This window comes from Brachyhypopomus gauderio, chromosome 17 (assembly GCF_052324685.1).
Source record: "Brachyhypopomus gauderio isolate BG-103 chromosome 17, BGAUD_0.2, whole genome shotgun sequence".
Classification (NCBI taxonomy): domain Eukaryota; kingdom Metazoa; phylum Chordata; class Actinopteri; order Gymnotiformes; family Hypopomidae; genus Brachyhypopomus; species Brachyhypopomus gauderio.
The window spans coordinates 14,650,445-14,667,485 of NC_135227.1; the positions used below are offsets into that span (position 1 = coordinate 14,650,445).

The window sequence follows — 17,041 nt, forward strand, 5'->3', positions numbered from 1 at the left end:
TACAACTTCCACCATTTGTTGACGTGCTGTTGTTATGAGTCTCAAATTTTTATGAGTCTCAAATTCGCATTAAGAAGGCAAAATGACAACCAGTTCATTCCAGGGTGAAAAGAATGTAGTTAATTGTCCCCACGCCACATATTGTTAGCTGTTAAGACATTAACATACACCCGGTTTGAAAGGTATTCTTGTAACAATAAACCAGATAGGAGAGTGAAAGAAAAGAAAAAAAAGGAACAGGCCAACATTCTTTTAATTTTACTAAATCTCTTTACTAAGTCTCTTAAAACATAAAAAAATGTTAAATGTAAACACAATTGTAATTGAATTGTTTTTTTCAAATAAAAATAAATGACAGGAAGATATGTAACTGAACTTTAATTGATTTATTTATTTATACTCTGCTAGACAATTTTACCAGCATTGGAGTATAGCCGTCCAAACTTGTCAAAGACATGGCAGGTTGTGAACACAGTCTTGAAAGGCTGCAAAAAAGAAAAAAGAATATATGGATATGCAATCTTAATATAATAAATTATCCACTGCAACAATAAATATTGAATTCATCTATAACGATAAAGCATTGAAATAATCTGTAATGATGAAACACTGAAATAATCTGTAATGATGAAGCATTGAAATAATCTGTAATGATGAACACTGAAATAATCTGTAATGATGAAGCATTGAAATAATCTGTAATGATGAAACACTGAAATAATCTGTAATGATGAAACACTAAAATAATCCGTAACGATGATGTACTAGGCTGCGTGCACCTCCTTATGCCAGAATACAGCCACACATGCACACGCTGAACTGCTAGCTGCTCTTGCATGTCAGTCTTTTTTCTCGTGTCTTTCATCTGCTTTTGTTAAGGCCTCCAACATGCAACAGTGTGTCATTTGTAAACCGCACCTGTGTTTGACTGCATGGTGTACTTACCACCACATCAAAAGGCAACAGTTTACAAGTGTGTGTGCAACATAAGCTTTACATTCATCTGAAGATTTTGAAAGTCGAGCAATGTGCACTTCAGCTTACGCACATGCACGTGCACACACACACACACACACACACACACACACACACACACACACACACACACACACACACACACACACACACACACACTTTACACACCCACTTTACACCAGCGGTGATGCTAACAGTGAAGTACTCTCTGCTGTAACTAGCATGCCCTCTTCATCATAGTTCCTTCCCAAGCCCAGTCAGCCTGTTAATGATGAATGTGAGAGGCACAACACAAATCCTGACCTCTTTTTTTGCAGCTCTGCACAAAAAAAAAAAGAAAAAAAAATTCTGCGTCAGATATTTTTAGCTGGACTGGATTCAGCCTTTTGCAAGTGGCCTAGTTGCTGTTGGTACTCATAGGCCTGCCTCCTGGTGTCTCTAGGTGTGAGGTAATGCTCACCGACCCCCCCTAGAGGCAGACCTGGTCTAACACATGACACCTTTCTCCAGCGCTGCTTGCTATTCCGAGAGCTAAGGCTGAGCGCACCAGCAGGAGAACAAAGGGAACGAGTGAGGAGTGAAGTCAGGTTCAAAAGAGGGGGGAGAAGAGAGGGAGGAAGGGAGGGAGGGAGGGAGGGAGGGAGGTAGTGAAGAGAGACGCTTTAATTATATATTTTGTTTCTTTTTTTAACTAAAAAAAGATGAAGTTGAGCAAGGACAAACTAATGTCACAGACTGGGGCATTGACAATCTCCCTTCTTGCAGGCATACATGTGATCTCTCTGTCAGTCAGCGTCCGTCGCCGTGACAATCATCTGTCTGTCAGGGCCTCGGGACAGGCTGTGGTGAGCCGTCCTTGTAAACAGCATTCAGTGGTGATATCAACAACTGTGGAGGAAATGCAAGCGGACACTGCTGCACATAAAACTCTCGTTTGCTCCTTTTGCTACAACAGCAAGACCTGCGGTACAGAATTCTGCACAAATCTGGAGGAAATGTGAGCAATTGAGTTTCTCTAAGGTGGAACTTGAAGAAGATGGAGCTGAATGAATCATATTACGAGTGGCTTCACTGGAGTGAGCAGGATACCGGACCCTTGTTTTTGTGGGACAGAGTTTGGTATTAAGATCGTCTTTTTGAATTGGCATCCTGGTGGAGTACGGGTGGGGTGTGGGCAGAGGGAGCAGCTGACCTATCAGCTCGAGGAAGAGGCGGAGCATATTGTAGAACGTCATCGCTTTCTAATAACGCGGAGAAAAAAAGTGTCAGAACTACAACTGACTCAGTAAAGTTTAATACTGTAATACTCTAACATACTGTAAATATGATCGGAATGAAAAGACTTGATGTGCAGTCTAAGGCCTCTATATTCAACTCAGCCGGTAAGTCCTAAACCTTTCATGAGTGCAGTCCAGTGTACGGAGGCAGAGGGACCGGTCCAGTGTGCACTGCTGAGGCCCTGCCGGAGTGGGCCTAACCAGCCCTCATTAGTGTGCTGTTAGCAGCTACTTAACCACAGCTTCAACCTCAATACTTTCCTGCTTGCTGGAGCCGCCATTTAACCCAGCATGTTGTCACTTGCCTTCTCGGCTTTAACCAAATAAAACAATAAGAAAAGAGAAGAGATTGATTTATTTGCTTCAACGTTCTTTGGGACGAAGCGGCTCTTTTTCTTCCCGCCCTGAAACCAATTAGCCGCCAAGCACTTGTACTACAGAATGTAGGTCAGCATGGAGTAATAAAAAAGTATTGACTTTTCTCTGACTGTAAGCAGCGTGAAAGGGGAACGGCAGCCTTGTCGTACATGAAAAGAGCTCCATTAATTTCACTTATTTCAAGAAGGGACCCTGTCAGGTTCTAATGTGTCCAATGCACTTTTTGCAGAGCGACACCCTGACACCGAGCCGGCCTCTGGTTGAAACGAGTTTACATTATTTTAGCTAGCGGGAACGTGATGGCGTAATTCCCAGCAGAAATGGCAGAGGACATTTTCATACACGGTTGCCTCTTGCTACTTCAGAAGCAAACACTACCTCTTGCACTGTGAAGTTACACTGTGTACTGAGACCAGTTGACCATTCAGTGTATTGTTGATATTCATGGTCTGCGAAGAGAATGAGTGCAAATTCATTGTATATCACACAGTTTGAGTTGGGTTAAAAATGAGATAAAAATGCTATCTCTTGAAACTTACATAATCTTACATAAACAAATTGTTTAGGAATTAGTAATGAGAAAATAATGAGAAAGTATTGTACAGACACAGATCTGCAAAGCACAACACAGCAAAATGCAATAGAAAATATTGTATTATACAGTTTATTGTTGTACAGAGGGAAATAGGATGTTTTGCATTAGTCATGCAAAAACTGTGGAATGCTGATTTGTGTGTGTCCTGTGTGTATTAAAAGCATGTCTAATGTGTTTTAAAAGCATGTCCTGTGTGTATTAAACACATGTCCTTTGTGTACATTCCAATTCGTACAGTTGGGAAATGGTGACTTTTCAGAATATGCACCAAAGGGAAGGCAAATATTTGCTGAAAAGCCGACTTTCCTGGATCAAGAGTTGGGAGACAATTGCATGCTAAAGGGTATCTACAGGCAAAAAACCAATCAGGCCTAGATTGATAAAAGAGAAACCCTTTATGGTATATGGTAATCAGTCCAACCCCAAGATGGCAATGCATAATAATTCAGCTTTATTCAGATGCTTGATGAAATATGCATACCACACACCAAAGTCCTATTTTATCATCATCTTTATTTATTTTTTTTTTCTCATGTGAAGAAACGACGTCAGTCTGAGGTGGAGAAAGAGGAACGGAGACAAAACAAACATAAGGAAACACGTCCTCAGCTGGACCGGTGCTGAAACGTGCTGCTTCACTCCATGTGCAAAACACACACACACACAGAAACTCTTTAACTGCACGAGTCACGTCTATTAGAACATTAAAAAGTATTATTCAAAAGGCAGATATGACTGATGGGTTCGAAATCTTAGAAAAGATTACAAAAGAGAAAAGATGTGTGTGGTGTGATCAGTATGTTAGAATTAAGATGGAGAACGATTCTGGGTTTGGGTGCTCTCTGATGTGTACAGTTTGACTAACTCAATCAGAGTTGCCTTTGTTTTCCCTTATTTTATGCATACTACTGAGAAAGTAAGCACACTAATAAAACAGAATAGCTTGAATATAGCCATCCATGTTTCAGGACTTCAGGAGTATAAAGTCAGCAGTGCTGAATACAGAAGCAGAGGTCAGCATTTGACATATCACAGGATTTGACTGGTCCTCTGGTTCAGCAAACATATAAAAGGATGAACTTAATACAGGTCCACATTCACTAACTAATGCTAATTAACACCACGGAAGAAAAGCCAGCCACGTGGCTACACTGTAAATAATCACGAGAGTGCTAACGTTGTAAAAGTTTCCGAGTCTTGGTTGGATAAATCTGATTGGACCAGTCCCTGCGTGCATATCCCCCACAATCCACTAATGGCCCAATAATAGGAGACAGTGACAGACTCTTCCTTATGTTGCATTTACCCGACCTGGATTAACTATGCACACGGGCTCCCCCTGCGCTACGTCCATCAAAGTGAGGCTTCTAATCCTGCTCTTTCAACAGGGTTTAGCACTTCCATTCGTCAGTGGAAGGCTCCCTGTTCCCCCCATAACTGCAGTTTGGAATTTAAAGGGGTGTCGTACCCTCCCTGCAGGTGCTCCACCTTAATCTAGCTCGTTTTTCATTGTCATATTCAGGCGAGACTTAACAGGATTATGGGGAGAAACCACAACGCTTGGAGAACTACTCCCGATGTTGTTCTGGAATGGATGAGTGCTTCACACATGGTGCAACAATGTGTGTTAGCCATGAGAAGATGCACAGGGCACAGTGTGGCAAACGTCTGTAGAAGGTGGAGACCAGTCTTGCAGCGCTGGGAATGAAATCTTGTCCAAAAATAACAGTCATGTATGTTTCAAGAAAGAATAATATATTTCGATGGTAGACGCCTTTTAAACTTGATATCACATTATCTTCACAAACAGGTCTGACTGCCTAGTGTATATTTTATCATAGTTTTCAAAGGTAACACAATTAGCTTAAAAAATTCATACACACACACACACACACACACACACACACACACACACACACACACACACACACACACACACACACACACACACACAGATTCAATCATTCCTGCAATTAACAGACAATGCCAAAACGATGCAGTATTTCATGTAATTCTGTTCTATCATGCTGTTGCTTAGGAAAAGTAACCCCCCCTGCCTCTACTGAAGAGGCCCGTTGCTTGTCACCTAAATGAGGTTTCTGCTGGGCTGCAGTGAGCAACTGGCATTGGAACACAAACGCCTGTCCTTGGAACCCCAGTGTTATTCTGCCTTAATTAATTTAATCAAACCCTGGAGTAACGGGGGGGGGGGGGGGGGGGGGGTTCTTTGGAGAATACTATGCAAAGACCTGCACTAGCAAAAGCAGGACTGTCTGCACCAGCCTGCTCAAGTGCTGGAGCCGCACAATTCTGAACTGCCTACACCCCCCAGCCATAAAGCAACTTGATATAAGAAAATTACAATGAATGGACAGTAATGGAGTTGTTTGTGTGTGAATGTATGGGTGCGTGTTTGTGGCATTTGGGCTGATCTGAGGCAGAGCGGTGCTGCTAACTACCCACGCCTCTCTTGCCGTCCGCCTCTGATTCTTCCTACACCAGCCCCTCCTCTTCCTGCCGGTTCTTTCCACACACTTTTGCGTTCGGCCATTGCTGCCTCCTTCTCCGCACCACGGAAACGTGAAGCCTCTCGTGGCTGGCGGTGTGAAGGGTGAGGTGTGGTGCTGGTGTGGAGAATGTGAGGCAGACCAAAGCTGAGAGGCAATAGTGGATGAGCTCAGTGGAGTGGAACAATCGGGGGGGCTGCAGTCTCTGACACTTACTTAATGCAAAGATGCTTTTGAAGGGGCTATCTTTGATTTCCATTCTTACTAGAAAGGAGCACTTTACAGTGATTCTTTTCTTTGTTTTAGGCTCTCAAAAGGAATTCTTTGGGGCTGTATTTTATTCACAGATTAATTCCTCTGATGAAAATCCATAGATTTGCATGTTCCATTATCCCATAACCCAGAACTCTCAAAAAACTAAACTGAAAACAGTGCCTGTTAGTGAATGTTCTGTGAAAAAACTATTAAAATGCCATTGTTTTCTGCTAAATAAAAAAAAAATCTGTCACTTTTATTAAATGTAGGCTATTTTAGTCATATTTCAATTTAGATTTGACATTATTTGTGGAAGGATAAAAAGGTAAAAGCTGACATAATGGATGACATTGTGGAGTTAATTGATATATATACATCATAAAAAGTAAGAGGTATGTCTAGAGAATTCTTGATTACATGGCAAATGAAAGGGTCAGGAATATTTATCATCTAATAAAACCTCCTGGTGCCTCCTGGTCACTAATGTGGTCCGGTCAGATATGCTAGTGCGTATAAGTGTGTGTATCCTACATGGTGTGCACATGGGTTCCATATTCTCTCTTCCAGTTAGTGCATGTTGAGCTACTTTTTAAAAATGTATTTATTGCCCATTATGAATATCATGCACGTTTGAACTCGCATCATACATCACACGTAGTGCTTTGATGCATTACGTTGCTGCTGATTAACAAAAGAAAGCAGCAATGCATGGCCAAATATTCCTGTTTCCACCAAGGCTCATACCACAATACCACAATAATTAAAAAAAGAGACATTGCTCAAGTCGTGCTCATAGGTAGGGGTGTGGGGGGGGGCAGAATGGGAGGTTTGAAAAAGCAATTACTGAGGCAACATTAAAAAACAGAGGAACGGGAGAAAAATGTCGGAATAGGCGGTGCACGGGCTTTCACAACTGCGCTCTATCGGTTTAAAAGCGTGATTGATGAAAGACTAATGCAAGGCGATGGCGAGGTTTTTGCGGCTGGGCATGGCTGCTGCCCGCACTTCATTAGGCGCTGTAATTAGCCCTGGCGCTTCAATTTGTTAGCCCTGGTGGTGATAATGCAAACATCAAAACACGGGCTCCGGCCACGCGGAGGGCAGCGCGCGCGGCCTGACGTAGGAACGTCCCGCTCGAGCCCACGTGAACATGTTCCGAGTTTGCGTCATCCTGTCCCGTCCATACGCAAACAAGAAGCAAGACGTCAAAAAATTACAGCGAGACAAACGTTGCAAAGGCAAACGTTTCGAGGTTAAGGACGACAGAAGTCCGTTAGCCGCGTGTCCTAGCAGAGCGCGAGCCTCTCCAGCGCTTCCCGCGTCGCTTCCCTTTTATCTTCACAATTGAGATAAATCACCACGCGCCGCGTTCGGGTTAAGACATGTTAATCTCGGGAAATAACAGATCAGTCTCAGGGAGCAGTTCCATGCAACAGTGGAAGAGGGGAAAAACGAAAGAAGAAATGTTGAAAGGAAAACGAGAATGGGTATAATTTAATCACAAATGCACCTGAAAATCACCATATCCATCATTATCTGCTCGCGAGTCAATGCAGTGGGGGAGGGATGCGAGGGGATGTGGAGATTCATTAGACGGGCAGGTTTATGTGTGCTGCCTTTCTCACCGGTTACCGTCAAAGGTGGGAAAACACGGCACATTTATCAAACCACAGACAAATGACATCGGGTTACTAGTTAGACAGTGTAATAAGTGCCATTTAATTTCCTCTTTAGAATCAATTTACGTTCCAAAGGTTGGGACTGTCATCAAGGGACAAAGCTTTTCTTATGAAAATTAGGTAGCTAGGAAAAATGTGTACAAATTTATACCTAATATGTGGTCATTATTTTAAAAATAGAAAGGCCTCACAGGCCTGCAAAATAAACTTTTCTTTTTATTTTTCCCTTCGAATCACAGCAAAAATTAAGATTGATTTGGACTTGAATTGCAGTGACCAAAAAGTAAAAATTTTTCTACAGTGAATTAATATATGTGATGCTTCCTCTGTGCTCACAGCTACTATACAGCAGCTGTTGACAGACCTTTGCTTTAGAAGCACAGTCACTACATTACAACACAATAGTTCCTAAATCATCTGCAGATTAAATCTCAAATATAGCACTTAGCAGTAGAGGATGATCTTGCAAAAATGCTAATATGGTAATTATCTTTCTCTTTAGTAAAACATCTAGAATTGCTCAAAGGTGATAACATATTTTACAAAAACATTGACTTTTGTCAGTGAGACAACTGCCAAACTGCAAACATGACCGCGTATAATACGATATCAGAGTCAGACCCAGAGAGAGCGCTCTAATCTTTACATTTCAACATTCATATACTCAGGGGAACTCCTGTTTCCTCGAGTGCCTGGATCTCTGTTTTACTGGGTTAAACAGAGGGCATCTCACTGACTACATTACTCTCTTAGATCTTCTACACACACACACACACACACACACACACACACACACACACACTCAGACACACATTATGATAAAAGAGTGAGAACGAGAGCTTCCTCAGACATTTCATCTGACAGCTTTGTGGAAGAGTGGAGCTACTCAAAGAAAAGCAATCTCTCTACATGCTGTGTGTGCTCATGCTCTTAATTACAGCAATTCAGGAGGCTTTAATTAACCAACAGAAGTCCTCTTTGAACTGTAATTTATAGCAGTGAGAAAAATATTAGAATCACACTGCAAAAATCACACAGCTGTTTCTTTATTTTATGGACTGTGTTTGTAAACTGTGGCCAACAGCCTTGGCTGTTTCTGTGTCTAGTTTAGGATCTGTGGGTCTGTGTCTTACCCCATTACTCAGCATCTATCTAAAAATAACATAATAAGTCAACATACATTTATTTCTGCTACATTTTTCTATACATATAATAACATGCCTAATTTTGTCTAAAGTTATTTAATTAATTTGACCATTAATTTGACCAAAGCTTGCATGCAAAGTTTGGATTTTGAATTTTAATTTTTAATTCTTAAAAGCAAAAAAAGGAAAAAATTACTACTTATAAATAAAGCTTACTAAAATATCTATATTTCTTTGCCAACATCAAATATAAGATGCTGATGCTAATATTTGTCACACTGCTGTCTTTTCATTTAAATATTTAAATGTCCTTATTTAGTTATGTTAATACTTTGGTGTGTTTGTCAGCTTCCCCATGTTGTCTGTTAACTGAGCTAGTCTGACCACAGTGTTCTTCCCTGCCCACTGTGTGTAAGCAGCAGTGTCTGGAAGATCACAGGTGGCATGGGGCTGGTTGGAAGTGCAGGAAGCTTGCCTCAGCGTCTGTAGCGCCACGTGATTGGAGGAGGGCACTGGCCACGGTCACATGACCTCGCCTGGCCACCGGCTGCCCTGCACATGCCATAATGCTGCCATCTTTCCTAACAAGGAGGACGCAGCCTATCACATCCTTACAGCATCTGTTCACCCACAACACTGAGTCTGAAGTCGCAGCACACACCTCTGTTTTACACAAATAAATTAGGAAGTAATTTAAATGTCAGGAAAATGTTTGAAAAATCAGCTTCAGTATTAAAACAGAAATAAATAATAATTGGGGACATTTTACTTGATGCTGTAATCTTAAATTTAAATAAAGAAAGAAACGGAAGATGAAAAAAAAAAACATTGAAAACTGCATTTATCACAGAGATCTGTTAGGCTGTCAAACATGCGTGTGTGCATGTGGGTGAATGTCTGCTCTGTCAGTGGGGCGAGAGACCACTCTAGGTGGGGCATAACCCCTGAGGATGGGTGGGAGGGCTCCTCTCTATGTATGGATCAGTGATAATCCTCAATGTGACATCCTCAGCTGCGTCAATTATGCTAATCACACACACGCTCGTTACGCTGAGCCTTCATTACTGTCAGGCGCCAGCAGGATGAGTTTCACACCCCTGCAACGTGAAGCTGGCTCCACAATAAGTGGCAGAGCCTGGATTAGTTGTGCTTTTTTAGTGAGCCATGACATGATCAGCCTAGATGGGGAAAAGCCTGATCCCAGATCAGCCCCTCATCTGTGACCCCTGCACCAATTCGGTCATGTCCCAACAACGATTACTGCGTGGACCTGTTGAGCAGAGCACAGTGGCCTATATCCAGCGTTTCCGAGTGCGGTTTTAGTGAGACCTGTATGATGGCGGTACGAAGAGAACGGCCAGCCCCGCCACCACGTTCAACACCACTCGCGCATATCCGAGCAGTGTCAGCAGGAGGGGCTTATATTTATTTCCTTCCAGGAGGAGGCATTTCCGGGCAATTGCACTGGATGCAGAGGGCAGTGCCTGCTGGTAAGAGCCAATAAAGAACTCTCATCCATGAACGGCCTTCAGCAAAGACACAGTCAATTACCTAATGTGAGGACTTTGGGGCTGAAGTGGTGGTGGTGGTGGTGATGGTGATGGGGGGTGGGGTGTGTGCATGGGCCTGGGGGGCTTTTCTCCCTCATTTTCTTGTGGGTTTTTATTAAATGGCTGTCAGGTTTGATAAATTTGTGACACATTGAGGATGAGGTGTCTTTGTTTTCTCCCTGCCGAGTCATGTTTGGTACATATGGAGTCTATGCTATTGCTAGTCTGGAGTGCTTGTTGGGCATTTGTGTGTGTGTGTGTGTGTGTGTGTGTGTGTGTGTGTGTGTGTGTGTGTCTTGTGTCTGCCGGTACTATCCACATACCTGTTTTCCCTGAAGTTGACTCCTGTGCTCCTCTCGAAAGTGTTTGTTCCCATACTGGCTCTGTTGATACGGAGAGCTGGTGTGGAGCAGGCCCTCATACTTCCTGTTTTGGTGTGCACTGGAGAAGGGCAGGAACCTGTATGACCAAGGACAGGAGGATACATCTACACCTTAAAGAGAAATCAGCATTTATATCATTCCAGAGCTTTAAACTAAGTAGAAGGCGATAGCTGTAAAATGCCATTAGATTCACATTGCTAGGGTTCCACTGTCAGTATGTTCCATTAACTATCACAGTAGGAGTGTAATCTTATGCCTAAGTTGCAGCAATGCCCTCTGGTCCTAGCTAGCGCAACGACTCACAGCTAATGGTTCAAATCTCCCACCAACCAGTGGATATAATGCTTATACATCACCACGTTCATTCACCCCTCCCATGAAACCGCAATGCATTCCAGTCCAAATCGGAATGGCTTCTTAATCACTTGATTTCTTGCGGGTTGTTTTCCGAGTCGCCCATGTGTTTGTTGGGCACTTGTTCAATGCAAATGGCTGTTACTTAGGAAGAATGCCAGATGTTAATTACAGCGAGGTTGATTTTGTAAATTGCACCCAAGACACGTTGCCTGGAGGAAGATTTATCCGGCGCAGTACAAGAGGTGTCTGCATGAGCTGCCTAAACGTCCTCTGGGCATTGGCTTGGCTCATCACAAAACAAACAACCAACCAACCAACAATCCTGGCACTTCCTGTGAGCCCGATCTGCAATAACAGACCTTTATATTCTTGTTGCTTGTCATATATATGTACTTTTTAATGATGATCAGACAACAAGAGCAGGTGGAAATGTGTATGTTAATGCAATCAAAGCAGAGCGATATGGATGCAATAGTAATAATAGTTCCATCTGGCATAGTATGAGCCATACAAATACAGTGTGAAACCATGGCATTTCTGTGAACCCAGGACAAACATTGGCCTCTTCTGAAAGCACACTATAAACCTTTGGGTAAATATTCAATGGCATATGAATTGTACACAGTTGCTGTTTTTTCTGCTGTTGGTAATCAGTGATTGGGGAGCAAATTTAAAAAGGAAAAAAAATTCTCCATCTGAAGGAGAATCAGTAAGCTTATTTTCTTCTGTGTATGCCTCAGAAAAAAATAGACTAGCATTAGTAATAAACAGTACATAATACCAATAACCCAATAAAGAAGCTAAACTGATAAACTGTGGATGAGGCTTGTGAAAAAAGTTTGCTTCAAACGCAGCACTGGCCCTTTAAATAATGGCCTGGTCTTGCACAGACATACGTCCCCACTAGAGACACCAGCGTCTCCTGCAAGACAGATTACAGAGCAACCCATGCTAATGTGCATGTGGGACGGACATCGCAGAGCAAAAATTAATGTGGCCCCAATGTCCCCAAATACACAACGCTTCTGCTGCTAGCCGGCTGTTTCACTTACTGCCTTCACAGCCTCCCAATTGCATTTTAATAGGCTAGTTTTTATTCATTCAAAGCCATTAAGGGAAGTTTGACTTCTCGCAGGGGATGTTTTGGCACTGCGGACCAGTACCCAGTGACACCACACCAGGCCGCCACTGGAGAGGAGGAGGGGACAGGAGAGGGAGAGGGGGATAGAGGGATGGAGGGAGAGGCACTGGGGGAGGAGAGGCTTTGTTTTTCATGGCTTCTCATCTATGACTCTGCAGACCAGTTTTTCCATTGAGAGTGCAAAGCATGAAAACCAATAAGTGCATAGGCACATTAATTTAAATGGCTATCAGTTCTTTGGCCATGGATACAACATGTACACTGTAATGGCAAGTTAAGGTCATTTTAGATTACTCAGAATAAGCAGTGCTGTAAGGAGGATATCCCTCTAATCTTTAGCTCTTCAAGAGTCTAAACAATTTAGAGTCAAAGTCAAAAATTTTCAGTTCCGACCAGCAACTGATCAGCCATTATGCAGCTTTTAGCTCCTGCCCTGTGTTACAGGCCTCCCGTGCATTCAGCCATAAGCCCCTCCTTGCTGGTGTCTGGAGCAGAGCAAGAGTGAACTTCCTGTATGGGGAAAACTGAGCTGGTGGGAAACAAGAAGAGAGGTGGCAACTTATAGCGGCTCTTTGGAAGACTGCGGCAGCATCTAGTGAGGAAGGAGGGAGGCGAGATCAAACCTGGCCCAATCAGGCGCCTCCATGCCCTGGAGCCGCCACACGGATAATACGATTTGCACAGTAACCACCTCTCCTGTTCCAGCCTGTTTGGAGCGGTCTGTGTTAATGGGGTTAGCTAATTTACTGTTTAAAGTTGGCGCAAAAACGGGGGCCGTCCTGATTAATAAACTCTGCACACTATGCTTGTAATTAAAATAAATGGAAGGGCTTTCAAACTAAGATGCTACAGTTAAAGCATTGTTATTTAAAAAAGTGTTATTATGATAATGTGCTGTAATAATTGTATGCTGGAGAGGAGCGTTAATAATGTTCCAGGAAGGATGAGGTGTGACAGAAGATCAGTGTAAGGACGTTAACAGCTGAAGAGGCTTCATAAGGTTGCTTTGCTCACTGTTTAGACACGAGCCCTTCTGAGTGTTTACCATCTGCTCTGAAGTTGCAGAGGCTAACACAGGAGCTCTACTTCTGGGTGTCCCGAGATGAGGGTGAGACAAGGGTGAGACGTGAGAGAGACGTGTGAGAGACGAGAGAGAAGCGACGGGGAGAGACACACTGCAAACCTCCAGGTTGCGTTTGGCGTTCTTATTTCTGGATTGTGACTATCACAGGCAGTGTAGCGTATGTTGTGTGTTGAAGTGCATTAAGACACACTGAACACAATGATGTAAATCTTGAAATGGGTTTTGACTTGCAACACAGCAAGATCCAGAGTGTTCAAAACGAACAGTGCATTGCATGAGAACACTACATCTTTAGCAAAAGTTGCTCCGTGTTTTCTCTAAACACTTCCCCTTAAAAAAGTCTTTGCCTAAAAGCTATGTGGAGCCATGGGCTGTGTGTGTGTGTGTGTGTGTGTGTGTGTGTGTGTGTGTGTGTGTGTGTGTGTGTGTGAGCACGTGACTCACGGCTGGTCGATGAGGCGAGTCCTCCACTCATACCGGCGGAGCTCCTCTCTGGCCTCCTCCAGGGCCGTGATGGATGTGGCCGTGCGCAGGCTGGGCTCCAGGGGCCGCTGACGCTGCCCCCACACCTCCACCGCTGGCCGGAAGGGCCCCTGACAGGTACGCGGACGGATAAGGTGAATGTTTTATTGCCCGCGCCCACCCGCCCTCATTATTGATGGGGCCCTTGTGCAGCCAACTGGCCCCATTGGCCCTGGTGAGCAGAGCCTCTCTTCCGGATACCTGCCACTCGGGGGGTGGGGGTGGGGTGATGCCTACGGCAGGCCCGCGATGAGCATGATGATGGGCAGATATAAGTCTATGGGACAGGTTTTTAGAACAGGCATCAGCCTCGGCCGCCTAAAACAATGCTCTGAAATAGGATGGAGATATAACAAGCCACAACCCCACATTGCCGTAACTGCGAATGAGAACGATCGATTATGGAATAATGCTTTCACACATTTGGCTTTAAAACCGTGTTTGTTCATGTTTGGAGGCACATATTTTTGTATCGCATTAGTTGTAGATACTGACTGGAGTCAATGAAGTGTGAAAACCCAGGTGTGCTGTGAGATGGCATGGTGGATTCTGTTACAATTTCACTACCAGATGGTCAGCAGTCTTGCCTTGCTCAGGGAGACTGGGCCCAGCTAGCGTCCAGTTCCCTCCTGGCTGCAGCTAGCTCGCCCCGCTGCTCTGCGTGGAGAAGGGTGGCGTTTGTTGTTAAGGTGGTGGCGCTGGTTGTTGTCGTTATTGCTCTTTGTTCCTTAATGTGACCTTCAGACATTGCTGCTTTTAATTCATGCTGGCACAAACGTTCCCTGCCCTTGATACTATCGAGACCCGATCAGCTACCTGCCGCTGACCAATCCCCTTGCTTCCCCAAATGGCACACATAATCAATCTATCACTCGCCGATGCTTATCAGTGGGGGGAAAGTTGCAATGAGAATGGGAGAGGGAGAGATGGAGAGAAGGGAAGAAGAAAGAACAGGGGTGGGGGTCTCTGTTCGAGGCTGTTTGTAAGGGTAAAATATAGATAAATAATGCAGCTTCATTCATTGCCTGAAAGGGGTGCCTTTTCCTTTTTTCCCCCTTTCTTTTCATTTATTTTCCTTTTTTTTTCTTTAATGACTTCCCACTAAACGGGCCCAGCTGGAGCCAGAGCCCAGGGTGAAGAACTCAGGCTCTAATAAAAAGAAATGACTCACGCCTCATTTCTGCTCACTTATGTTTTACATTAATAGAAACCAATAATAGGAACAAGTTACCATAAAAGTCACGGACCGTAAATAACACAAATGGCAAATACGTATCATCAAATTCCCTCTCACAGCCGGACAAGATGACATGCTAGATTTGAAAGTACTTAAAGAAATTCTTTATCGGGAATGCTTTTAAATGCCTCTGTATTCCCATGCTGAGAGCCCGTCGATGGGTTTCGCTGAATAAAGGAGCTGGAGTCGACAGGCAAGCTTATCACCGTTATCTTTCTGTCTACACGCTTTGGTGCCGTCCAGGGGAGAGGGGAGGCATGCTTAATGACATTATTCTTCTTTACGGCGAGTTTTCAAAAACAGTCTCCTGCCAGCTGTAAATCACGGCTTTAATCGTCGCAATCTGGGAATCGCCTTTGATTATTGTCATTACACTTTGCCTTCTATTTGCACATGTTTTATTAGCGGAGTTGGAGCAGTGGAGTAGGCAAACATACTGCTCGCTTGTGTGCACACATCTGAATATGGAGAGGAGGAGCTGACTCCAATCACACGGCGTAGGAGCTGTTAGGGGTTTGGCAATATTTGAGCCATTAGAATCATTGAAACTCAATTTGAGTGGCACATTTGTTAAAGGAACTCTCAAAAGGCGCTCATGCAGCTGGGTATATCAGATTATGCTAACTGGACTTACTAGCTGAATCAACTTTTAACAAAGTTACTTGACTTGGCATAGGAAAGTAAATGTAGCCAATAAGGCTTCATTGAGCAATGTACAGATGAAAAAATGACATCTCAGTGTCAACCAAACTGTACATGTTCAGTCGACAAAATGGCCGCTCCCTGTCCCCCAACATGTCAAAATTCATTTTCATTTAACAAATAAATAGCAATATACTATGACCGACAGCATATATGTTGATCTTTGGATAATCTCTACTTTAATTTACTTTTAATATGAAGCATTATAATTCCACACTTTTTCACAATTTGACACAAATATAATTGTTAATCTTTCTCTTAAGATACATTAAGCCGGTAACATCATGCTGCCATATGGAGGTACAGGCAGCCGTGGGTCTGCACAGATATTCGGCCCCTACCTGTGGCGTCTTGTGTATGGGTGGCAGTTTCTCTGGGCTGGGGAAGGTGGCAGACGCCTGTTGGCTGGAAGGCCGGACTGGTTTTGGTGGGGACCTGATGAGCAGTGGTTTAACTCTCCTTAACCTCAGCTCCATCTCATCTGGCTGTGAGCGGTACGGCGAGTTGAACACGCCTGGACACTGTGAAGGAAAAAGAGCCTCTTGTGTTACTCTGCCTTTATTAACATTATGCTTTCAAGTTCAAGAACAGAGAGCGATGTGAAGATAAGTCCTCCTCTGTTGTCCTCTTGATTCATTTGTGGGTCTATTAGTGGTTTATGTGATGTATTGTTATGTACTTTACATTACATAAAGAACAGAATAAGAAAGAATACATTAAAGAAAATTTTATGGTGTTTTTTTTTTAACAATGTATAAATATGAGTAACATGAATAAAGTAATTCATGTAGTTCATGTGTTTGAACTACATGAGTGGACAGGCATCCACCTCCATCCTTAATGCCACACCTGTAAACAATGGGGCCCTCGGAGGGGCCCACAGCAGGGCCCTCTCCAACTACAGACACGCTTTTCTCATCTCACAGTCCGACCGCTTCCTAAGTCCCTTACTGTAGGTATCCATGCAAAACCTACTCTGAAAACGCGCACGGTTTTGTCGGCAAATGAACCCTCTTTTAATCGCTCAACCTTGGAGAAACAATTACGCTCGTCACCTCCCGTGAGTGGAGCGATATCTATCACTTCAGCACCTGTCAAGTCTTCCAGCTAGCAGGAGCTAGCATGCTAGCTCAAATGGGCTGTTTGTTTATAGTGCTCCAACACCGTAGGAGGCTGCTCAGCTGGGGTGACCGGAACCCACTGGCGTCCTCACGCACTCGTGGTTAACAAAAGAATTCATTATTTGAAGCTGTG

At 43.6% G+C, this 17,041-nt stretch overlaps 1 protein-coding gene across 2 annotated transcripts in view; it reads right to left on the minus strand.

The window, feature by feature from the left end:
* Positions 1 to 286: 286 nt before the first annotated feature.
* Positions 287 to 17,041, minus strand: part of spata17 (spermatogenesis associated 17) — a 27,913-nt gene continuing 11,158 nt past the window's right edge. Inside the window, exons 7-10 of one of the 2 annotated variants that reach the window (XM_076979159.1) lie at positions 16,129 to 16,308; positions 13,771 to 13,919; positions 10,685 to 10,820; positions 287 to 485 (exon numbers count right to left, since the gene is read on the minus strand). In XM_076979159.1, coding sequence (XP_076835274.1) covers positions 405 to 485; positions 10,685 to 10,820; positions 13,771 to 13,919; positions 16,129 to 16,308 — 546 coding nt within the window. In that variant the 3' untranslated portion in view covers positions 287 to 404. Of the gene's footprint in view, positions 486 to 9,090; positions 9,475 to 10,684; positions 10,821 to 13,770; positions 13,920 to 16,128; positions 16,309 to 17,041 lie in introns of those variants that run through there. The other variant, XM_076979160.1, reaches the window with a different exon arrangement.